Source organism: Protopterus annectens, chromosome 7.part0 (genome assembly GCF_019279795.1).
Source record: "Protopterus annectens isolate FY-2018-M chromosome 7.part0, PAN1.0, whole genome shotgun sequence".
NCBI lineage: Eukaryota > Metazoa > Chordata > Ceratodontiformes > Protopteridae > Protopterus > Protopterus annectens.
In genome coordinates this window covers 1,194,575,619-1,194,601,799 of record NC_056739.1, presented here as the reverse complement: position 1 = coordinate 1,194,601,799, position 26,181 = coordinate 1,194,575,619, and the positions used below count along the sequence as shown (strand labels likewise).

Below are 26,181 nucleotides of genomic sequence, written 5' to 3'. Positions count from 1 at the left end.
CATGCTTCTCAGAACATGTTTTGTCAGTACATAATAGTGCAATACAACAAATAATGTGCCACATTTTTATTCAATGGTATTGTTAAATGCTGGTCTCTGAAGGCATTTTAAAGTGCTGTATGTGCTTTGTCACAGCTGTTCTACAGTAGCATTACAGTGCTGACTGTGTGTGTGTGTGTGTGTGTTTTAAATGGTATATATTACTTCATTGCTGTAAAGGAAAAGCAGAAGGTCACAGTTTCATTCAGCAAGGTTTCGGGTGTTTCTGATGGTGATTATTTCCAATGCTGTGCTAATTGAGTTTTCCAGCTTATAAAATGAAAAAATGTCATAGCTCCAGTGTGAAAAGTGCTATAATGCCAAATATCGCTTTCCAGAATTTTTAGCATACTGTTACTACCTTTGTTCTAGTTGAAAAATGTCACAGCTACAGTCAGAAAAGCACTTAGTACTGCAGGGCTGGTCTTTCCACTGGGGCAGGCATAGACTTGAGGGACCCACCATTTGTGGAAGGGGCAGAAAATAAGTGTGTACTGTAGCACCCGGCTCCAAACTCCCTTGCTACATTTCTGATTATAAACTTGAACTTTTCCCAGCCTAATATATATTATGAGTGTTGTGGACTGAATCAGCAGGTACCTTATAACTTCTAGTGAGGAAACTATAATATGAAGTGCAGCTTTTATCTAAAAGCTGATATAATAAGCTAAGAATGCTTTTCTTCATTTAATGTGAAGAGAAGTAATTTAGTAACTCTCAGTAATGCACCAAACTTAATGGGCCACTTTATGGTATTATATAGTATTACAAGAAGGTATATGTTAAGTATGTCTAAGGTCAAACAGCAATCATTGGCACCATGTTATTAAAAAAATGTCATTTAAACCTGGGTATGCAAGGCTCCCATTTTCTATAATCCATAATATTCTTTATATTTCAGTGGGTCACTGCGACTCATTGTATTCTGACTGTACTTGCGAGTTTTAATTATGACAATGAAAACAAAGGTGACTTTTGATATATTGGTTAGTGCCTAAACAGAGTATTTTTCTCCATCTCCCATGTTATGTCACTGAGGTGCTCACTTACTCTGAATTTAAAAAAAATCTAGACTTGTTTTCAATATGAAGTGCCCTGCATCAGCAGTATGCGGCCATGTATGTCACATAGTCAGTTACAGATGTGATCACAGCAGCTACGGTACACATTTCTCTACAACTTTCTTAGATTCAAGTGTCTTAGAACATGCTTCCAGCAGTTTATGAATCCATTTTGAAAATCAGGTGCTTAAAACTCCATTGGAAGCGCTAATACATACTTGAAATGCCCCAAAAGCTTACACATAACAGTTGCAAACTTTCTCCTGAAATTTAGTCAGAGGTCCAGATCCTACTAGGAAGTACTTGCAAGATCCGTCTACATTTTTTTAGGATTTTTTTCTCACATGCCAGCACTAATATATTTATTTAAACAACATATTGTCTTATAGTTTCTGTATTAGTTTTGGAAATAGATTCACGTTTTTTGCTGTGTAATGGGTTTGAATTGAGCCTTATTTTTGAAACTCTTCCAGCTTCATCCCTTTTCATTTTGGCTGTTTTCAGTCCGCACCTCGTTTGCTCTTGCAACCTGATGTATTGTGTTCCGTTTTGTCACAGTTCTTAAATGTGATGTGGTTGTTGCATGAAATTATGATTGTGCAGCAAGCGTCTTGAGCTCATGGCATGCAATGCATTTTATTTTACTTTATTTTCTGTATCATTGTCATTTTGTAGTTCTAGGCTGTTTTAGTTGGTAGACTAGCATGGATATTCGTATATTATTAAAGTCAATGGAAAGGGCCAAGCCTATGCATCTCTCTGAATGGATCCTCCACTGTATTTCTAAAGTTCTGTACTCCACCTTCAGTGTGTGTTAACTTTTAAGTCCTCTTGTTCTAGTTCATTACACTGAGCTCTGTGTAAAGGTTTCCAAGTCGAATGTATTGAGTCACAGCTTGCTTTTACTGGTGTGTGCGCTCTTTTACTTCCTGTGTATTTGCAGTGAACAGCATCACCTTGGCAGTGAATCTAATTGGCTGCTTGGCATGGTTGATTGGAGGAGGTGGAGCAACTAATTTTGGACTCTCCTTTATCTGGCTTGTTCTCTTCACTCCTTGCTCATATGTCTGCTGGTTTAGACCTCTTTACAAAGCTTTCAAGTAAGTTAAATTACAACCTTCTTTCTTTTCAAAAAAAGCCTTCTCAAAGCGTTTTTTCATACATAATTCACTAATAATGACTACATATATAACAAACACTTTCTTTCTGAAGGTACCAAAATATGTATAGTATTTTCTGATTGTGGGCCTATGAAAAGAGATAATGTTTCACTGAAATGTTATGAAGATGCAGTGTGATCACTTACACTTTCAGCACCTTGGATTTGGAGATGGGTTTATGTTGTTAATGTAATGAGGTCTGAATACCATGAGACATGTTGTCTTGAGAGATGGAAATATGAGATTTTCTTTGTGATGTCACCACCACTATGACCACAGGTAGTATCTTACCACTGAGTAAGGTGGAACTGGTTTGGGGATGTAGACCATACACATGGGCAGCCTGCCACATTTCATCCCATGCACCATCTTTGAAGTGTTCACAATAAAGGCCACAATAAATGTGTAAAACTTCTAAACAAAACAGGCATGGTCCTCACTGTATGCATACTGCAGTCTCCTTTTAGCAGAAGTGCCAAGTGGATACCAGAAGTAGAAGTTGGCCTCTAACCATGAGGGTTGAGCTATATTTCCATGACGACTGATGGTTATAGTGCATGTGGTTTGCTGTATGAATCTCTGTTTTACAGGTGCTTGAGTTGGAGTATGGGCAAAATGAGAGTACGATTGTCTTGATATTGAGAATATACCTTATCTTCTTTCCTTCTCTCAGTCATACTTTATTACTGTAGCTGTGCAGCATTCTCATTTCTCCTACTGCTGGACACATTGCAGTCTGAGTTCAGATTTCAGAAGCAGAAACATGTTGAGTTACTGTTGGAGTAGGGGCATATTTATAAAGCCATTATTTCTGCATCAGCAATTTAATAAAACCATCATCACAGTGATGATGCATATTAGGACATTGTTCTTTAATTATTATTTGTTGATTTTCTAATCACTTCTTAATGAGGAAACAAGATACTGTGATAGAGAAACAAAGATAATTTGGAGTTTGTCTGTAAATGGCAGATGCCCAGAAGCTTTTGCATTATAGATGTACTACATTCTGCCTGTACAGCAGTGAAGCAGTTGAAGTCCTGGTAAGTTTTTTTTTCTGAGCCACCTTTACAAATTACATCAAAACTTGTATGTTAAGTCTAGAATTGGATGGACAGATGTGACACACAGATAGATACATAGCACATTTCAGATGTGCTGCAGCTTGGTTAAAATTACTGTTATACAGATCAGTACAAAAAATAGGTGCGTTGCAGACTTGTGAAAATGCTGCCTATTGCAGATGCCAGCATTCTTCTAGTTGTCCATCTGCAGGTATGGGACACAGCTAGAGTACTCTCTAGTAGTGCGGAACGTGATGCAAGCATTCTGTCACTACATGGCATCAAAAAGCAAGTAACCATGGAAAAGCATGCCACAGATTAGTCAACACACATAAAGACCTGGATCTTGGAAAAGTACATTATTGTGTCAACCTGGATCTTGGAAAAGTACATTATTGTGTCAAAAGCCATGCCACAGATAAGCACATTGGTGAGGGGCATGTTTCTGGTATGGACGCACCATGGCAGTAGAATTCAGTACCAAAACTGTGAGTACACATCATATAAATTGACAATCAGTGTAAAACTACAAATTAGTCACGCACATATAGCTTTAGAGATTCAATATAATTTTATGCATGACAAAATATGAGTAAAATGTGCAAATGTGTTGTCTGTGTAATTTTTGTAATTCATTTGCAGCACTCTTCTTTTGCATACCTCCTCTCGGTTTAACTACATTCTTGTCTGCTGTAACAAAATGATTTCACTTTCCTTCTAAATCTGTGTTCACTACAGACACACTGCTTCCTTTCCTCATGTCTCTGTTTTTGTATGATTGCATTCTTCCAGTTTCCTGTTGCTGCACCTTTCTGAACAATGTCCACAACAACTTTAATTTTACCTTTTTCTGTCCCGTCTCTGTTAAACTATTTAAACAATTGTCTGCTCTGGTTTTATTTCTTTACCGATTTGCCTTCCACAGGAGCTACTAATCCTAACCCAGATCATACTGTCTCTGCTCAGCCACCTATGTTTCTGTTTCTATCCCTTATTTGCACCAAACTCTTTTGAATTGGATTCACAGAGTAGCGGTTTTTGGCCTTGGCTGTGCTATAAATAGCTCTGGCTGAGTTAGCAGCCTAGGTGCCATTCCAGAAGAACAGCTGGAAGTGATGGGATAGAAACACTGTTTTTACCTTGGCTATCCTGGGCAACTGTGTTGGTAGAGTCCTGTTTCAGGAGTGCCACCAGGCAAGCTAGATGAGAATTAGAATTGCAGTTGTGTGCGCTCGCCCCGAGTTCAGCATAAGCGATATTGAAGCATATTTTCTGACTAGTGGAGACGGTGTTAAAGCATGCAAAAATTCTCCAAATGCTTGCTTGAGTGATCGTTACAGTCCCTGTCTGTTACCTCCCACTCAAAACATTCTAGAATGCTTGGAATCGGGATGAAAGAATGGGTCTAAAAGGAATGGTGGCGTGATGGTGACTAAGGGGGCAAAAAAAAAAAAAGTTCTTGCTATCTGCTCATGTCTTCTCTTAGTAGACTAACGGACTTTAAAATATCCTACATTAATTTGAGTAAGATCAATAATAAAGAAATTCTGCATGAATCCTGTGTATTGCAAAAAGCCTACTATTGTAGCAGTAGATGAATTCTGGCTTAAGCCCAAATACCCTTTTAGGCCAGGTGTAACATCTTTAGAAACGACTGAAGATGTGACAGACTTGGAGGAGGAGGAGTATGGCTGTTTTAGTAGCTAAGAAGTTCTAAACATCAGTGATAGACAAAATCACTAAGTGTAAAAGTCAATCATGAATGGCTAGTAGCACAAATTCTCCTAGGTAATTGTACTGATAGATCATGTGGAAAACCTTCACACTGGTTTCAAATGGGATTACCTGTAAAGTGGATCATCCTTCTGGGACACACCCATCTTAAATGACTGGGTCCACTTCACAGCTCTGTAAATAGAATAATACTCCTTTCATTTCCCTACCAACTACATCAACCTCCTACTTCATTTAAATGTCTCATTATTTTAATAGATAACATATACATACAAAAATGTTCCAAACTGTACGTGGAACCACTGTCCAGTAATCTAGCAAGGGAAGTTCAGGAAACCTAAAATTAATCCTGTGATTTTGACAGCTAGATGTAGCCCATGTATAGTTTACTCCTTTCTTTGCTCGACTGACTTAAACTGTTAAAGTCACGGTTAAACAAGGACTAGTTATCATTCAAAACAAACATTTTCGTATTACCACCAGGGAGTTAAGTTGTCATTACTCTCCATATAGAAGTAAAGAAATTCAGAACGTCATGAAATTGAAGGATTAAGCCTAGCATCACTGAAAAGCTGCTGAACTTTCAGTGCATCATTGTTCTTAACCAGGATCTTTGTAGATCTACCAGTCACTGTAAAAAATGCAAAGGCTGCCTTTTCACAGGAGTCTATCTAAACAGGAATTAAACATCATAATGGTACATCCAAAAGCTTAGCTTAGAGTACCCTGTTGCAATTCCTTGCTATCTCATGATCCTGTCCAGTAGACTCTGCAAATATACTAAAAGGTTATATGTGCTTTACTGATATGTTTGCTTCCTGTGCTTTTTCTGTTGATCATTCCCAAGACTCCCTGCATCTTCCACTGCTTCCACCAACCTTCAGTTTCAGAAATGTATTTCTTTCACAGGTTTTAATGGTATAACATGCACTACCAGTAAATCACCCATAATCAAACAATCTTTGTTTCTGATTCTTAAAATGTGGCAGGTGTGAAACTTTTGTTAGCCAGTAATGGAAAACATCAGACTAACATTACATAGGGAAGGAGAATGTGCTTACAGAAGTCCTGACAATTTTGTGTTCTTTTCAAGGGCTTTAAGAGAGGTAAATAATAAGAATTCACTAGAAGCTTTTTCTGATCACATGGCAATAATGTCAAAATTTGGAGACGAGTAACATAGTTAAGATAATAAAGGTTTTGAAAGAGTTAACAGTTATGTGTGTATAATTAAAAAGGGGAAGAAAAGAAACAGTAAAATTGTTTAAAGACCAAAAGGAAATGAGGGTATTTCATTATACATGGACAGTTTGGTGAATAAATTGTAAAAAAACAAATATAACAAACTTTATAAAGAAATTGAGAAGTGTCAGCACAACTTTGGAAAACAATTGTGTAAAGAAAAATGCGTAGAGTAACATTCAACAGTGGAAAGAGGGTTTAGTGGGCTTCATAAAAGTGCAAAAGAGAAAGATACGAGATGAATGTGATAAAATTGAAAGACTTGGAGATAGAAATACTTGGTGAAAGGAAAGAAAGAGGAAGTAAACTTTTTTAGGATACCAGCTAAAATACAATGACAGGAATAGAAGAGAGGGGCATGTAAGCTTGTAAGGAATCGGACAGGAATTTCAGAAGAAGAAAAAAAAGAAATAGATGACTATATAAGAAATCTGTATAAAGAACATGATGAAAGCAAGGAAAATGTGAGGGGAGTGAAATGCATAAGCAATGAAGTGATGTGTTAGGAAAGGATGTTTGTTCGAAGGAATTGGATGTGGCCAAAGGTAAAGTTATGAAAGAGGAAAAACAATGTCGATCAGTAACCATCAAGGACTTTAATTCCTAACACAGTACAGCAAAGATACTAGATCCCTCTTTGAGCTTCTCTTCACATCAACAGTATCATTACTAAAGTGACTTCTCATGAAAACTTTTCTATAGAATCTCTCACATTAACTAAAAATGTCCTAGAAGTTAGAAATAGGATCTACCACTGCTGTGCCTAAACTAACCTCAAAATTACACACAAGCAGTAAACAGTAGAAAACAAAATTTGCAGATTTGTTATGTTAGCTGATGTAAGCATGCACTATTGCAACCTCTTAAAACATTCCTACTGATTACCTACTACAAACAGAGCAACTCTACTGTTCACACATTAATATTTTCAATTCTTCAGCTAGGCTACTTACCCCACCTAAAACAAACTATATCTGGGAACAAAGTTATTCCTAAAAATGGCCAGAATGGCATTCCCATTCTGGCACAACCAAAATTCAAAGCTACAGTAGAAAAAAAGACATTCTCAAGGTTAAGACTTGTAGTATGGGATCACTTCCCCAGTGATGTAAAAACAGTATTACATTACAGTTATTCAAATGTCAGTACATAAGCATCTACAAAATATGGCTAAATTCACCTGCTTAACACCTACAGATACTTTGTAAAGAAATCAAATAAGTTTAATGCTCACATAATTTGAAAGTCATTGATATTGTGTGTATGTATGTTACATTGTGCATGTATTTTACCTTGACTATCCCTCAAAGTAGGGAATTAGTTATTTTTCTAAAGATTGATAGTTTTAAGATATAGCAGCTTCAGTGCATATTGTTTAATCACTGTATTTAGCATATCTCTGTATTATGCAGTCCCACTGTATTTTTTTCTTTTCATGACTGTGTCCCTTGTTACTATCAAAATATGACATTAGCAATGTAACATTTATGTACAGTGGGCATGGCTGATTACAAAGTTTCATACTGATTAATCAGTGCCTGGATCATGATTGAAAAGGGTAAAGCAGACCAGCTCATTTACCCAATAAACATTTGGAAATAAAATATAGATGTACACATCAGCTAGAGCGTCTTCTGTGTGGAGACATGCGTGAATGGGCGTACCTTTGTTGAAGGTTGTGCGTCAGGGCCAGCAACTCGGCACGTAAAAATCTACTGCCAATCATTTGTGGACCGGAGTTCTGCTGTGGCGACCCCTTACCGGGAAAAGCCAAAAAGACACAACAACAACATGAATAGATGAATAGAATGAGGATATACATGAGTGTCCTAAAAGTGCAATGGAAAAAGGGAGAAAAACTAAGTAATTGGAGAACTGTTATTTTATATAATGCTGATTATAAAATAATGAGAATGTATCAGAAGAAGTTTTAGGCAGTTGTTAAAGTAGTATATTGAGTGAAAGGAAGAAACATTTAAGGAAATGTTAATGTTGATAAAAGTAATGGATGACATTAAAACAGGAACTGTGGATATCATTAGAACAGGAACCATGGAACTGTGGATATCATTAGAACAGGAACCATGGATGAAAGAATAGTTGCATGTTATAACATTAGGCATTGCCTGTTATAGGATATATTAGAACTGTATGAAATCCCAAAGAAAGTGATAGATTCCATTAGAGATGTAAATGAGGGGTATTTGGTAAAAGTATTAGATAATGAATTGATAGAGAATAAAATCGGAGTGGAAAAAGGCATCAAACAGGACTGCCTTGAGTGCAGATTTCTGTTTAAGTATTATTTTTAAAAGGGAAGGCAGTGAGTGTGGAAAAGGAAGCAGGAATACTGTGTTATGCTGGGGTATGTTTGCCAGTGTTTCTGAGCTATTGAGATGATTTGATGATCATGGTAAGTAGTAAGGTGAGAGTAAAACAGATTTATGAAGGAATTAAACCTATTAGTTTTAAGTAAAGAAAAGACGTAAACAAAATGGTAATGTGAGGATAAGTGGTATAGGTTCATAAGTTCATAGGTGTGTAATAGGCTAATAACCACAAGGGCCTTTTTAAGCTTAGCCATGCATCCCAAATCTCTGACCTGTTCTGGTACCCATGGTAAGTGTAAGCAGGGCTTGAGAGATGAAACATTTACAAACAGGGGCCTAGGATATGAGCCATTTACAGGCTGCCAGGGTTGAATTTCCTGTTCCCCATTCAGTTGTCCAAGTTACACTTGAATTGGGTTAGGGAGGAACTCTGCTTTATATGGATGGGGAGCCTATTCCAGAGAAGGGGTAATCTCTGTGGTACATACCTGTCTCTCTAGTGGCAACAGGACAGTTTGACCCCTCTGATTTGACCCCAGTACAGTCAGAAACACTTTAATAAAATCAACACTTGTCTACCAGAATCAAAGTTGGATGGTTTGACCCCACCGATTTGACTGACAATTTGACCCCAATAAAATCAAGAGCATCATTGAACAAGTTAACATTACAATCAGTAAATTAACATTACAATCAGTAAATTAAGATCTATGTTATTTTAATTAAATTAATTTATCCTATGTAAGACCTGTACGAAAGTTTTAAACATGTTGACAATAAGATCAACAGAGAATTAACATCAATATTCTATGTAGGACATATGCAAAAGTTTTAAACACATGGATATATATATATATATATATATATATGTATATATATATATATATATATATATATATATATATATATATATATATATATATATATATATATATATATATATATATATATATGTGTGTGTATATATATATATATATATATATATATATATATATATATATATATATATATATATATATTTCATTAATATGAGCCCATTAAGAAGTTGCGAGCAACTGTCTGTGGATACTCTAATTTTGTGAGATTAGCATGATCCCTTGCTAATATTAGACTTTGATCTGTATTTTGATAATGCATCCTCTCTTGTCATTTCAGCTCAGCTGATAAACTCCTCATATTCTTGATCCCTGCCCCATTGAAGTTTACAAATACCATCTATAAAACGCCAAATTGTTGGATGATCTACACCAAATTCTGTTCACTTTCTTCTCGGAGTTATCTGGACATAGTTGTTGGGTCTGTCATCGCCATTTAAGGTCCTTTCATACACTGACCAAACATTTGGAGGAAATATTGAGTTTTTCCTTATTCCTCTGCTTATAAGGCTGTGCAAGACAACTGTCTTCAAACCAGTTGAGTTTTGGCTGCAGTGTTCCAGGTATGTAGTCTTGACAGATGGTCAAAGGCATTGTCAAGTTCATTGGTTGGAACGAAAGCAAGTGAGGCAATCATTCACACTGGAAGTGCAAAGTCTCCATCACTGTTATACTGGCCCAGAAGTCCATCTTGTGACAACATCTTGTTTTTTTACCAGGTGGCAAAAGCATCCATAGATTTCTGCTCGGGGAAATGTTGCCCTAATAACATTAAGTACAGCTAGCTTGTAATCTGTAGAAGTAGAGCAGGGTAACAGGTTTGGGCAAATATCCTGGATCGCTTGAAACATCCTCTCATACATTTCTGGTCACTTGCCTGTTAATGGGCAGTAAGCAGTTGGAAAAATGAATCTGCTTCGCTCACTCATTGACATACATCTGTAAAAAGAGTTTTGGGGCTATTTTGAACGTTCCATCAACGAACAGTTTCTTTAATAGGAAATTCCATGTATGAGTAGTTTCGAGCCGAAATATCAAAATCCATTTGCCATCTCCCTGGCCAGAGTCGAAAAGAAGGAAATTCTCGTTTGGTCCACATGTTTTATACTTCTCTGGAAAGACTATGGAAGCCCATTCAACATGTTGTGCTGGAGCGGCATGAATCTTCTGTTTTCACAACTTCACTTTCTGCAATATCACTTCATGACTATGATCATTCAACACTTTAATCACCTCATTTGTCGATAATGAGGTATGAAGTCTGGCTTTGCAGTCATACGATGCTCGTTTATCACAATGCCAAAGTTTAGCACTTTGATCGTGATTGAGTTTAGCATAAAAGTACAGATGTTAGGTAGTCCAATGTCACCTTCATTTTTACATATGGGTTCGGACCCGATCCTCGTCTCCGACTCAGCTGATTTTCAAGCTCGAAGACTTCTGGTTGGCTCGTGGCTAAGCAGGTATCCCATAGTACACCAGTGCAATCCCCAGATCTTGTTTGCCACGTCGACGAGTTTGGATGTGCTTCTCTTGGCTCTGGCTAAGTTTTTGCAAATTTTCATTATTCTAGTATCTTTTGCATAGTTATTGAATATATACATTATAGGACTTTTATCTTTATTGTCTTGTGGTTGTGTGATTCTATTAGTGGTATCCTGTGTACCAGTAGTTGGGCGCAATTGCGCTTTACCTAAACTGTTAGTTTCATCACACAGCCTGGAAAGTGGATGCTAAAGTGGTTTCAGTGTGGCTTTAAACCAAACTATTCATTTGCCTACCTTTTATGCAGATCCCCCCAAAATAAGGGATTTTTTTTTTTTAGATGTACAAGTGCGTTAAGTTCATGCTATTATTAAAGCAGGACTAAGGATCGGCAATTTGTAGGTTTCTTGTTTTTGTTGTTTTTTTGAGTTCTCAGGGCAAGCCAAAACAAACTATTTTTATTCCCATCATGGCAGAGAGATTCCAGCTGATTTTAGGCCTCATTCCACTAGGAGCTCTGCCGCTAAACAGCATTTCTGGCAACTAAAACTAAGGATATTTTTTTTGGGAGTACTTGGGGTTTTCAGTATACTTTCTCAACATTACCACCTTCCTCTCCCTCTTAAATCTAACTCTAGTTGCCGGCTATTTTGCAGGACGGCTCCTTCAGCTCCTCAGCTCCTGCTTCACCAGCCTTGTCTGCTTTGGCTTTCTGCCCTTGCAAGTCTGAAGTGGGACTGCTGCAGGTATGTGGTATGAATACAGTAGTTTGTACTACCACATATGTAGATGTTCCCTCCCCATGCTGCAGTCAATTACCCTCCTCCTTCCCCTCTGTGTTTACTGGTGTGGTTGTGTTAGTGTATATATGGGTACATTGTATTGTTATGTTATGTGTGTGGGTGTGTGGTTTTTGGTTTTTTTGGTTTATCTTTTTAAGGTCTTTCTGACAAGCGGGGGGAAAAAGACTGAGATATGGCGGGTCATGACGTCATTTGTGTGACGGCGTCAGACTACTAATTGACCGGCGGCGTCCGCCATATACTTTGGTATTCGGGCCGGCTGGGACATGGTTATGGAATGTTAGGACTGCAGCAATAACTATCTTGACATCTACATTAGTTTTGGCGGTTTCGCCTTTTTCCTGTTGTTTACAGTTAGGATTTACCTAAATTGTCTTGTGGCCTTGTGTGACTAGTATAGTAGTCTCCTGTATTTCAGTAGTTAGACGCACTTACATTTTTCTTGTCTAGAGAATTTAGTTTGGCGAGTTCGCAGTTTTTAATCAATAGGGGCTCCTATTGATTATTTCCTGTCAAGCGATTGTTGTTGACTGGTGGTCTTTAGCGGGGACCCGCTAAAGTCTTAATTTCTTACAGTTGTTAATTTTCAACCCTTGAGCGAGTGTGTGTGCGCGCCTTCTTGGTCTGTTTGAATTAGAAGACCCGGTTCTTCACAGGGCTAGGCTCATGTAACTTAGATGACCTAGTCCTCGTGTTGCTTCCACTGTATTTTATTTAAAATATTCTCCTGTGTGACTGAATCTGTCTAATGTTTAGTGGAAAACCTAGTTTCTATCTTACACCAGTCTAGGCCCGTTTAACTTAGAGGATCTAGTCCTCGTGTAATTCGTCTGCAGGGCTAGGCTCATTTTAGTTAGAGGACCTAGTTCTCAGTCATTTTCTTTCTCTCTTGCTTTCCCTCTGATTGCTTGTGGGTTATAATGTCTAAGGATAGCAAGGAGCACAAACCCTCTGGGTTTAAAAAATCTATGAAGTGCTCCCAGAAAATGTCTTTGACCGATGGCCACAGTAGCTGTGTCTACTGTTTGGGAGCCATCCATTTGCAAGAATCATGTTTGTTCTGTCATGCTTTCTCTCCTAGAGTGTTGCAGGAGAGAAAGAATAAACTGATACTCCGGGGGGGTCTTTTGAAGCCAACCTTAGAGGAAACTTTGTCTGGTTCTTCGGCTTCTTCGTCTAAGTCTTCGAAGTCAAGATCTTACTCAAAATCTAAAGGTTCAAAAAGGCCTTCTCCGGCATCGGCTATCGTTTTGGAGCCGCCTGCCAAATTAATAAAACCTGCCTCCTCAACTCCTCAGTCTTCGGAGCTGAAGGAGAGCACGGTGGTTTCAGAGTCGGTCACAGATGCTTTGGTGCCGACTGCTGAATCCTTGCAAATAGTTGACTCTGCTTCTCGGAGCCGGTCTGTAGAGTCCCTACTGGTCTCTTTGATGGTCAAATCTCCAGTGCCTGCTGGGTAGAGATCCCCAACCTTATCTTCCAGGAGTCTTTCAGAAGAAGATGTGGAGAGGGTAGTACTGAGACTCGAAATCATCTGCCCTGCCTAAATTTTTGTTGGCTCCAACCCAGTCGGCTCCGGAGCCACTCAAACCAGTCTTGTCTCCATCCATGATTCCTCCTCAGAGCCATGTTGGTTTTTCAGAGCCGGAGTGTTTGTTAATGGAGGAACCCTCTGTTCCAGCTCCCCTTGCTGTTGCATTGGAGCCGAGTTCAGCTCCGACACATTCGGCTCTGTCCGTCGTGTCCAGGGACCAAGGCTCTTCTGTCGGTGCCGAGGGGGAGATTTTGAATATATCTTCGTCAGTTCCGAGCCTTCCTCTCGGTGCATCCGCCAGGGTGAGCTCGGACCATGCATCTATCTCCGAGCTGATGGCTTGGGCTCCGGCACCGTTCTTTGTCTCTTCGGAGCAGGGACAGTCTTCGGAGCTGGAGAGATCTGCTTTTGAGGTGATGAGGAGTGTGCTGTCAGTCTACAGCCCCTGCCAGTGGTACAAGCACTCTTTTTCCCCCAGGGCTCCCACTTTGGTCTCTGTCCCTACTCTCTCCAGAGACAGCAGAGACCCACAGCCTCAGGAGCCACTGGCTGGTGGCCCCCACTCTTCTGGGGCATCCCCAGAAGGTCCTTTTGAGGAGCCCCTGCGAAAGAGTATGAAAGAGGAAGCATATTGACTCCCAGGATGAGTCTCTGACATCGGGCACTGACCTTGATGAGTTGGAGGAGTCCCCTAAGTCGTCCTCTGATGTTGTCTCTGTGGACATTCTAGAGATCCTTAAACAGAGGTGCAACTGGCCCACTATCAACCCTTCTGATGAGGAGTCAGTGTACCTGAAGGCTTTTGGGTCTCAACCCTCTGCCTCTTGGGTGTCTCCACCTTTCGACGAGCTAATGGATCTGGTTAGTCGGAAGGTGTGGGATACTCCCGATGCCGTGGAGCCAGTACCTAGAAGACCAAATAAGTTCCTGTCTGCCCCTCCTGGAAAAGAATTCTTGTCTAAGGGCGTTCCCGTAGATGCCATGGTGGTGGCGGCAGCCACGAAGGAGGAGTTGACGGAGACTTCTTCCTCTGTACATCCGCCAAACAAGGAGTTTCGACAGATGGACAGATTTGGAAAGTGCGTATTTAGTTCAGCGGCCTTTACACTTCGATCCCTGAACTGTCTTACCCATTTCAAGAGGTTGCAGAGGGATCTCTTCAAGGAGTTGGGAGATTCCATACAGGGTGCTTGTCCTGAGGGAGTCCCGGATAGGATCTCTGCTCAGTTGTCCACCCTAAATTCCGTAGTTAACTCCTCCATGCGGCTCATATCTCATGTGGCTGATGGAGTGAGTAGAGCAGCGGGTTCAGGAGTTCCCCTTAGGCGCCACTCCTGGATGCGCTTGTGTAATTTTGTGGAGCCATTTAAGTCCACCTTCACCAACGCCCCATTTGATGGTTCCTCCTTGTTTGGTTCCAAGGTGAAAGATACCCTCACTCGGTGTGAGCAGGAAGGAAAGACTCTCTGTCGTGGGAGTCCATTTTACCATCCCCTCTCGACCATACCCCAAAGGTCAAAGGGGAGGTAAGATGTGGCTCAAAAAGTTCCAGAGGGCCTTTCCAGACACAGAGTGAATCCTCCTTCAGAGGCAGAGGAGGAGGAAATGGTAGATGTCACCCTAGAGGCAGGGGTGGTCCGCAATATCAGCAAGGCCGTGGTTCCTTTCGAGGGCAGCCTTATCAACGCTCCTGATGTGAGGCCCGACTGCGTTTCTCGGTGGCCAGTCGGGGGTTGCATCTTTTTATATCCGGAAGCTTGGCTAAATATAACCCAAGACACGTGGGTACAAAAGAGTTGTTACCAGAGGCTATATCATATCCTTTTCCCTTCCACCATTTGTTCCCAAGAAGATCCCAGATGTTCCACCCAATCACAGGGATCAGGCAACTGTGGAGATCAACAAGTTGCTCTCAAAAAGAGTCATCCAGCCCGTGCCAGCATGACCAGATAGGATCCGGAACTTACTCCAGGTTCTTTTTAGTCCCAAAACGAACTGGAGACTGGAGGCCAATACTGGACCTCAGCAGATTAAACGAATCCGTGAAAAAGGACAAGTTTCGGATGGCAACACTGCAGTCGATACTCCCGTTGTTAGGGAAAGACTATTGGATGTGCTCTCTAGATCTCCAAGGCGCCTACTACCATATAAAGATGAACAAGGTGTCAAGGAGGTATCTGTGCTTCTGGCTGGGAGCCAGCCATCATCAGTTTTGTGCTCTGCCCTTTGGTCTCACCACAGCCCCCAGGGTGTTCACCAAATGCATGGCAGTAGTGACAGCTCACCTGAGATGTCAGGGATTCCAGGTGTTTCCGTATTTGGACGACTGGCTCCTGACTGCCCCCACCAGGCATCTACTTCTCCAAAACAGGGACATCACCATCCAGCTTTGTGCTCAACTAGGGATCTCCATAAATTGGGAAAAATCTGCATTGCTGCCCTCGCATTCTGTGATTTTTATAGGCGCAGAAGTAGACACAGTGGATGTGACGTTCGTCTTTCCGCCGTAAGTGCACAAAACCTCATCTCACAAGTTCAGCGACTTCTCCCACTTCAGAAAGTCAAAGCAAAGTGGATTCTTCAACTTCTTGGAATGATGGCCTCAACCATTCTTTTAATACTTCTAGCCAGGTTGCATATGAGAGTCCTTCAATGGCTCCTGTTCTCCCAGTGGTCGTTCCAATATCTGCCGCTGAATCACTCTATTCTGCTGACAGAATCATGCAAAAAGGACCATCATTGGTGGATAGCCCCCAACAATTTGTTCACGGGAGCTCCCTTTGTGCCTGCCCAGCCCATTGCCACTGTGACCACGGATGCCTCCCAGGTCGGGTGGGTGGGGCCATTATCTAGGCAGGACGGTCCACGGCACATGGCAAGAACACGAGGCTCAACTGCATATCAGCATTCTGGAGATGAGAGCAGTGCTTCTGGCATTGCAAGCACTTCAGGACCTTCTTCCTCCAGGTACGATTGCGATACAATTGGACAACATGTCGTTTGTACGGTATACCAACAAACAGGGCAGTACCAGATCTTACTCTATCGAGAGGCCATGCGAGTTTGGGAATGGGTGATTTCTTCCCAGCGCTTTCTGATGGCAACCAAAGTGATAGCCGGCGAGCTGAGCCGGGCAATCCTGCTGCCCCACGAGTGGTCTCTGAAATGGGAAATAGTGGAACAGATTTTCCTAAAATGGGACAACCTTACTGCGACCTTTTTGCCAGTCCAGTCGATGCCAAGTGCAGCAGTTATTTTTCCCTAATTCCTCCTCCGGAGGAAGCAACCAAAGACGCTCTGGTACACGATTGCGCCATGGGACTTCTCTATGCCTTCCCTCCATTCCCTCTTAACCCCGAAGTGATACAGAAAGCCAACTGACTAGGAAGCAAGTTGAATCCTCATTGCTCCTTACTGGCCTCATCCGGTCTGGTTTCCCTTCCTCGGGCCTCTTCTGGACGATCCTTGTATCCTGGACCCAGTTCCAGATCTATTGACCCACATGTCGGGTTCTCCACACCCACAAATTGACAGCTTGGCTGATCCAGTTCCATCTCTTGTCTGGCTTCATGATGTTTCATCATCCGTGTCCCATATTCTTTTATCCTCACACAAACCATCAACCAGAAGGCTGTATGACTTATAAGTGGAAAAGGTTTTCTATTTGAGCACAGAAAATGAAAGTGGATCCTTACATTGCTCCCGTAATTCTGGAATTCCTTTCAGAGCTTTTTCAGCAGGGATCTGTCGCAGCCACCATCAAAGTACAATTGGCGGCCATTTCACATTTTTATTTGGGATCTCCAAATGTTAACCTTATGTCGCATAAGTTATGTAAAACCTTCTTGAGAGGAGCCACCTTGCTGAGACCACCTTTACAGGAACCTGTGGCTTCTTGGGACTTAAATTTTGTGTTGTCCAAACTAACATCCCCTCCTTTTGAACAGTCTCATTCAGCTTCCTTAAAGTACTTGTCTTCGAAGACTGTGTTTTTGGTAGCTATTACATCAGCCAGACGTGTTTCTGAGCTACATGCCCTGTCTATTAAACCACCTTATTTGGTTTTTCATAAAGACAGGGTTTCTTTACGTACCAATCCTTTGTTTGTTCCCAAAGTTTGTTCTTCTGCCACATTGAACCAGTTCGTTTACTCCCAGTCTTCTTTCCCAATCATAGCAATGCAGCGGAATACTGTTTTCACTGGTTGGATGTTCACAGACAGCTGTGTTTCTATTTGCAACGGACCAAAGTATTTTGGAAGTCAGACCAGTTGTTAGTTTCCTTTTCTGATTCCAGATTGGGTTTTCCAGTTTCTAAGGTGACATTGTCTAACTGGATTTCGAGTTGCATAGCTTTCATCTACAGCTCGGAGGGCAGACCCTTACCCCACAGGATCAAGGCTCAATGTACCAGGTCTCTTGTCTACCACTGCAGCTTTCCAAGCCAGGGTACCAATTGATTATATCTGTGCAGCAGCTACATGGGCTACCCCTCACGCCTTTATTACTCATTATAAGTTGGATTTGGCTTCTAGGGGTAGAGCATCCTTTGGCTCCATGGTGCTCAGGAGTATCTTCCAATGAACCACCCAAGAATAAGGCGCTAGGGATGCTGTCCCATATGTAAAAATGAAGGTGAAATTGGACTACCTAACATAAAGAAGTTATGTACTCACCAAAACGTTCCATGTTGGTAGTCCATCTTGCCCTTCATTTTTACCAACCCTCCCTCCTGCCCCCATCCTGGAAAATCTGGAGGTAATATTATAAATTTCTTGGTTGGCGACCCTTTAGTATTGGTTTGTTGGTTAAGGGTTTCTTTCTCTGTCTTTCTAGCACTAGTGTGCAGCAAACAAGATCTGGGGATTGCACTGGTGCACCATGGGATACCTGCTTAGCCACTAGCCAACCAGAAGTCTTCGAGCTTGAAAATCGGCCGAGTTGGAGCCGAGGATCGGCTCCCAAGCCATATGTAAAAATGAAGGGTGAGATGGACCACCAACATGGAACGTTATGGCGAGTACATAACTTCTTTATATCCATCATGACTTTTGTTCGCAGCTGCATTTTAAGCAATGTTTTCCTTTCTTATCCTCACTGTATTGAAGCACTAGTGTTTTTTATAACTTTTTTTTTTTTTGTTAGGGGTCAAATTGGTGGGGTGAACTGTTTATCTCACAGCAAATGTTTAAGTCTTAATGAAGAGGTGAATGCAAACAGTATGATGAAAGATGTATATTTTACAAGAAAAGGAAGTTAGGGTGCATGTAGATGTTTTAAATATTGTCTTTCAAATAACAAATCCTGTAAGAAAGGAAATGTTCATCGTGTTTCACTGTTGCAGTCATTACTCTTGGGTTATCCTGCTGGCAGGCTACCCGCAGTCGGCCTGAATTCCAAAGTCTTGGTCCGGCGTCTGTTGCTGTCACCTCTTCCCTGACGTCAGTGGCCAGGGGTATAAAAGATGCAGCCGATGCCATTTTCTTCAGTCTTGCCGCGCGGTGCCCAAAGCAAAAGCAGTTCGCAAGTGCCGATCGGCTGACTCCTGAGTTTCAGAATCGAATTTCAGATCCGAAGTCTTCATTAAAGCTAAGTACCCTGTTGGGGAAACTTTTTTTTCTTGCTGCAGACCGATGTCAGAAAAAGTTAACAATTGTATTTCTTGTGGGAAGCAAATATCTCAAGGATTTTCATTCTTACTGTATTCCTTGCCTAGGCCCTGATCACGACGTTGCTAGCTGTCGGTTTTGTGCTAGATTTAACCAACGCACTATTAAGCGTCGGTACGATTTAGCATTTCATTACTTTGGCCGAAGGTTTAATTATATAATGCCATCGGAACAGCCGACGACCGGAGTTTGCAAAAAGCGCAAGGAAAAGGACAGGCATCCGAGGTCCAAAACCGATGAGGCCCCCGCTAGGCCAGTCGCCGGTTCTCAGTGAGGCGCTTTCGCAGCCCCTGACGTCCGCTACCAACTCCCACGTGGAGTCGACTAGGCCTCTGGATACTCAAGGTATTGGACCCTTGGAAACTATTCCCTCAGATGGGTCCGGAGCCGCTGAGCAGGCATCTGCTTCTGAGGGTATTTTCAGACCTACACAATTATATGTCAAGCCTACCTCAATTTCAGAGACTAGAACAGCTCTAAAGACAAAGAAACAAGTACAGCATTCTCCTGGACAGACTTCCATGCTTAAGAAACAGATGCTTAAAATGTCCAAAGACCTAATTACTTTGATCAGGGGTTCCTATCCCCCTCCTGATAAGAGGCCTAGGCAAGAGACTGAATACGACTCTTCTGATCAGGTTTCAATTTCCTCTGACTCCTCTTCTGAACAGGGATACTCTTTTCCTCCCTTTGAGGATTCTGATGCTGAAGAATCCATTCCTTCAGCCTCCTCCTGAGGATTATTCCTTTGGGTAAACCCTGCATACCATGAGGGAGCATTTTCACTGGGAGAGCCAAGATTATTCAGAATTTAAAAAAGGTTCAGAGATTTTCTTTTACTACCTCAGCACAGACCTCTTGCTATTCCACTTGTTCTGGACATTGTAGATAATGTATTTTCAGAGTCCAGCCTGTCCCCTGACTCTTTACCCCCTGCACCTGCTAAGCCAGACAGATACTACAGGGTTCCAGACTCTCATAAATTTCTATATAAAAACCCTGCTGCTGACCCAGAAACTATATCTCAGGGTCCCAAAGGGGTCAAGGCTTCCATTGCAAAAAACCCTGTCCCTCTGATAGGGATTCTAGAGCACTGGACAGATGGGGGGGTTACACTTCTGCTACCTTGGCTGTAAGGGCTTTAAATTGTCAGTTTCATATGCTTAAATATCAGCAATACTTAATGTCACTGCTTAAACAGAAAATGATGACAAATTCTGAATGTTCTGATAACAAGGAAATGCAGGATTTATAGCATGCAGATGAACAAGTGGGAAAGCATACTTTGCAATGTGGTTTTGATTCACTGGAGGCCTCTTGCAGGGCCGCTGTTACAGGTTCTGTCATTAGAAGGCATGCTTGGTTAAAGGAACAGAATCTGCCTGATCATGTTAAAGCAAAATTATTGGATGCTCTGTTACAGCATGATGCTTTGTTTGGTGTTAAGGCAGAAGAGGTGTTGAAGAAAATGGAGGATAAAGCGAAATCCATGCAGACAGTTGAGGAATTTATACAGGTACAGCCACCCAGATTTAGCAGGAACTGGCCTACAAAGAATTGGTCCTTTCCAGTGTCAGACAGGCCACAGAGGCAGATACAGACACCCCAGAGGCAGATCCCAGCCCCAAGGCTCATACAGGCCTAAACAGTGGGGTGCTTCTACCTCCAAAAGTGGAGAAGACAAATCACAACCATACAGAAAACAGTCCCAATGACTTTCCTCTGCCAGAACCAAGCATTTATCTTTTGGCAGCCCCCTTGGGGGAAAACTAGCACTTTTTTCACCAAATTGGCACATGATTACCCAGGACAAATGGGTCTTGCACATAGTGTCTCAGGGCTACAGGTTCCACTTTCACACCCTGCCAAGGGCAAAAGGTATGCCAGACCTGCCACACAATCAATGGGCAGAGGCACAAAAACAAGTTTCATCCCTCATAGGTTCATAGGTTCATAGGTTCATACTAGGCTATCTGCCCGAGGGCATTTACAAGCCTAGCCCATAGTTTTGTGGCTTACGCCACCTCTTTAGTATGGGGAACTATACCCATTATTTTGCTGTGCCTCTGTTGAGCAGTGACACTGAGGTAATCCCTGGGGTATATCTGCGATCTCCCATCCATTGGTCAAGATTTCTCTTGAACAAGGCCAGCGAGGTGCTCTGCCTCACATATACCGGGATTTTATTCCACAGCATAGGGAGTCTTTGGGTGATGAATCTATCCCTCCAGCACGCCCTATTAATAGCCGTGTCGAGGTTTAAGTCTCCGCCCTTGTGGCTCTGACGGATCTAGATTTTTGAGGTGAAGCATATTCATCAAATCTGGGTTTGACATGGCCTTGTATGTTAGGCAAAGGTCACCTCTGAGCAATGAATAGAGCTGGAGTTCTTTCAGTCGGGCAGCATAGGACAGATGTTTGAGACCCTTTATCCTTTGGTGAGGAACTTTGTGGCCTCCAGCTGCTGCAAGTGTCTGGTCAGATACATTCCGAATGGGGCATTGTACTCAATCATTGGTCTGATGAGTGATGAGTATAGGGAGACTATGACCTCCCTTGATCTAGATGAGAATCCCTTCATGATAAGGTGGGCAATGTAGAAGGTCTTCCTAACTACTTTAGCTACATGGGTGTCGAATGACAGACTACTATCAACCTGGGTCCCCTGGTCCCTGATAACTTCTTCTGTACTCAGTGGATTGCCACCTATTTGGTAGCTAGGGGTAACCTTGTTTTTCCCAAGGGTATGACTATGCATTTTTGGCATTTAACTTTAGGCCATGGCTCTGGCACCAGTTATCCGCTTCTGTGAGACCCTTCTGAAGGATATCTGTGTCAGATGTGTTTTCTACTATGGGTTTGCAGTCATCTGCAAACTTTGTCAGCCATAACCCTCCTGTGTTTGCTTGTACTGGAAAAGTAGATGCCAAACAAGAGTGGGCCCAGGACTGAGCCCTGTGGTACACCACTTGTGACAGGCTTTGAGTCTGACATGGCCAGCAACTCTGACCCTGTGGGTTCTGTCACTCAGCCAGTTTGCAACCCATCTTGTGATGTATGGGTTAACATTTAAGCTGATGAGTTTTTCAATGATACCCGAGAGGGGTATTGTATCAAAGGCCTTCGCCAGATCGAGGTAGGCTGTATGGACTGCCTTTCCCTCATCAATGGCTTTGGTGACTGTTTCAAAAAGTCAACCAAGTTTAGAAGGCATGATCTGCCTTTGACAAAGCCAAACTGGGATGGATCCAAAGTCTGCAAATTCCCTATGTCTTTATTTATGAGGTCCATTATGATCCTCTCCATGGCTTTGCAGATAAGGCTTGTCAAGCTAATGGGTAATTTCCAGGGTCGGTGGAGGCACCGCCTTTGTGAAGTGGGACCACAGTTGCAGTGCGCCCCTGGCGTCAGAGGTAAGACTATGATTAAACAGCTGTCCTAGCTGTGGGTTTAATTCCTCGTTGAGTTCGTGGAGCACACAGCCGATACCATCAGGTCCCATGGATGCTGTGTTTTGCTTTGGAGAGAGCAGTTCTCAGAGATGTTTGGGGGCTGCAATCGCTGGTATAGATATCTCTCCTTTTGGGGGAGGGGAGAAGTTTGCACTGAACCTGTCAGCCAGTATGTTGGCAATGTCTGTAGGATCAGTAATCTTCACATCATTTTGAACTAGTTCTGAGCATATCTGGGAGTTTCCTCCCAGGTTTCTAACATAGCTAAAGAAGGCCTTATGATTGTCTTTTGAGTCTTTAGCTATTTTTCTCTCAAAATTTGCTTTGGATGATTTTATGAGAGCTCTTAGTTTTTACTTATAGTGATCAAGGGTGTCTTACCTTTTAAGGATTTTGCTCTATCTTGTAGTAGCTTCCTTTGTTGTAGAGTTTGTTTATGGCTGGGGTCCACCAGAGTGGACGCTTGCCTTTAGTACAAAGAGTCTTTGTTTTGCTTGGGATTGCCTTATCCATGCAGTCCTGCAGGTGCTGGTAGAAGGCATTTGTAAGTGATTCAGCGGCTTGAGTACTGTTTTCCATCAGCTCGGGGCCTTAAAGGAGACCACACTAGTCTTTAGAAGTGTGAAGTCGGCGTTCTTTACTGTGGTCTTTTATTTCAGGTGGGGTGGGATGAGGACCTCCAGCGAGATTAGTTTGTGATCTGATCTCACCAGTGAGGGGTATACTTCGTGTTGAACATTGTGCTCCCATGTTCGTGATGATGAGATCAAGTATGTTTTCTCCTCTTGTGGGATGGTGACTAGTTGTTCCATGGCATTTGAGTTTATGAATTCCAGGAACTTTTGGGCTAGGGTGTTTGGGCTTGAGTAGTGTTCCCAGTCTATATTAGGGTAATTGAAGTCACCTAGTATGATGGTGTTTGGTGATACATTTATCCTCTAGTGTTTTCAGGAAGGCCATGTGAGGTTCCTGAGTTTGTGAGGGTGGCCTGTAACATGCTACAATTTGCAGAGCAGTCTTGCCTATGGTTAATTGCACCTGGATGGTCTCCGATGCATCGCGGCGTTGCCACCAGTCTTGAGGTGTGGGTGTCTTTGATGAATATGGATACCCCTCCTTTCTTGGTATTGTCCGGATTTTGGGGCAACGCATGATAAGAGGTAAAACCTGATAGTGCTGGGGTGCTCTCAGGAGCCTTGAACCAGGTTTCTGTCACTGCACAGACATCGATGTTCTCCATACTGAGAAGGGCCTCGAGTGCATTTTGAGATTTAGACTTCTGGCATTGAGCAGCATTACCCTTAGTTTTTTCCTTTTTGTGTTCTAGGGTGGTAGGTTTAGAATTTGAGCCTTGCCTAAAAAGGCACTATGGGGGTGGCAAGAGCCTTTGCCAATATCCGGAATCCCAGGGTGACAGGTGCAAGCCGTCCTGCAAAGCAGCGTGGCTTGTCCAGCATGTCATCCCAGGCAGACAGACATTGATCCCCTTTGAATGACACCAGAGTTTAAGCCAATTGTTAAAGCTGATCATCTTATCTCTGTATTGTGGCATCATTCTTGGTGAAGGTAGGATACTGCTCAAGGTCAGGGTCATACCTGCCTGGGCTACATAATCAGAGAGCTCCTCAATGTCTCTTTTCATGTAGTCCAAGGAGGTATCGTCTCAGGTCGTTTACACCAGCGTGGACAATGACTGAGTCATATTTGTACCTGCTGTTGAGAGACCTGAGTGATTGCGTTATGTGGCGGTTCTAGCGCCCGACAGGCAGCTTACTGTGACCTTCTCCTTACTCAGTCTGGTGAGCGGGACGCCAGTGTGTCTGACTATGGAGTCACCAATGACTAGTGTGTCTGGCATTGTGTTTGGCCTTAAGGGCTGTGACTGTTTGACACTCTGACTGTGAGGTCTATGTGTTGCAGGTGTTGTGTTCTGAGGTGGTGGTTGTTTGGGTGTCTGCTTTGGTGGCCTCTGCTGTTTTGGTAGATTTTTGATCAGAGCCGCCGAGTATGTCTTTGTGTGTTTGTGTATGATTTGAGGTTGTGATGGTACTATGTGAGACTGGGTCTATAGTGTGTGTGGTAACCTTCTCCTCCTGACTGGTCTTGCCAGTCCTATGTTGAGAGAGCTCAGCCTCCAGTTTGACCATATAGTTGCATCTCTCGCATGTATTTGTGTTTTGTGGGAGGAGAGGGTTGTCTGTGTACATGAGGCAATTGTAACATTGCCTCAATATTCCCAGGTTCACCAGCTGAGCAGGAGAGGACACTAGCAACTGATCCCTCGACATGCTAGAAGGACTAGACAAAAAAACTTTAAAAGAGATTCCGGGGGACGTGAGTGACCGAGAAATGGGGGGTTGCCTTTTTGGGGTGCTATCTATGAGTGCCGTGGGCATGAGGGCTATTCAGCAAGTACCACAACAGGAGCAGGGACACTGATTTTACTCAAGACTTTTCTTGGTGCCCAGAAAGGAAAAAGCCTGGAGACCAATACTGGACCTGTCTATGCTAAACACATTTCTGGATGTTCCAAATTCAAAATGTTGACTCTGCAGCAGCTACTGCCCATGCTAGGCAAGAAGGCTTGGCCTCATAAATTTGGACCTAAGAGGCATACCTGCATGTCCCAATCAGACAATCTTGCAGAAGTTACCACAGATCCATAGCTGGCTCAATGCACTACCAATTCTCTGCACTGCCCTTTGGCTTATCTACTGCGCCCAGGGTCTTCACAAAATGCCTGGCACCAGTAATTGCATTTTGCAGACAGAGGAATTCAACTATATCCTTACTTGGATGACTGCCTTTTTCAATCAGAGAACAAAGACATTCTACTAAAGCATCTGGTGTTTGTAAAAAGATTACTAATTTACCTAGGGTACACAGTAAATGAAAATAAATCAAAACTAGTACCCTCTCAAGAGATAATATTCCTGGGTGCAAGCTTAAATACAATATAATTAATTAGGTGGACAAATTATGATTCAGTGTAAGGTATTTAAATAGGTGGAAGCCTAGTGACGTTGTTTCCGTTCTGAAGAAGTTGGTCCATTATCGTACCAACGAAAAGCTGTGAGGAAGCTTAAATTTATATACGTATTTCTTGCATTAAAGTGTTTTTCCATTTGGAGGTCATCCTTATTTTTGGAAATATAAGAGGAGCGAAGGAGCATCTGTATTAAATACAACTGCCCAGATGGCTTATCTCACGCCAGACAAAGGCAACTGACTTCTTATTTCAAAATGTTGGCAACAAAGACTCTGTTATCTGCAAGAAAAATTCTGCAGGCTTTGGGCTTCATGGCATCCTGCATTCTGCTAATTCCATATGCAAGACTGCATGTGAGGAAACTACAGTGGTATCTAAAAAGTGTTTGGACTCAACATTGCCACAGCCTGGAAACATTAATTACCCTCATTCCCTGCCTGCAACAGGAGTTTCGATGGTGGGCATAGGCCTGTCACCATAACAAGGGACAGCCATTCACTTTACCCACAGCCAGGCAGACACTAACAACGGGCGCATCAGATTATGCCTGGGGGGCCCACATGGCAGGAAAATTTATTCAGGGCACATGGCCCGCAAGCCAGATGCATCTTCATATCAATCAAAAAGAGATGCTAGCTGTTCAGAATGCCCTGACAGCTTTCAAGGATCTACTTCATAGGTTGATACTATCTGCCCTAGGGCATTTATAAGCCTACTCATCCAGGACAACTACTGATAAGGATGG

The 26,181-nt window shown here is 42.3% G+C and overlaps 1 protein-coding gene across 1 annotated transcript in view; it reads left to right on the top strand.

The window, feature by feature from the left end:
• The window catches only part of SCAMP5 (secretory carrier membrane protein 5), a 565,341-nt gene that overhangs the window by 353,738 nt on the left and 185,422 nt on the right, over nucleotides 1–26,181 (top strand). Inside the window, exon 4 of the mRNA XM_044077806.1 lies at nucleotides 2,044–2,200. Within this exon, the coding sequence (XP_043933741.1) occupies nucleotides 2,044–2,200 (157 nt within the window). The remainder of the gene's footprint in view (nucleotides 1–2,043; nucleotides 2,201–26,181) is intronic.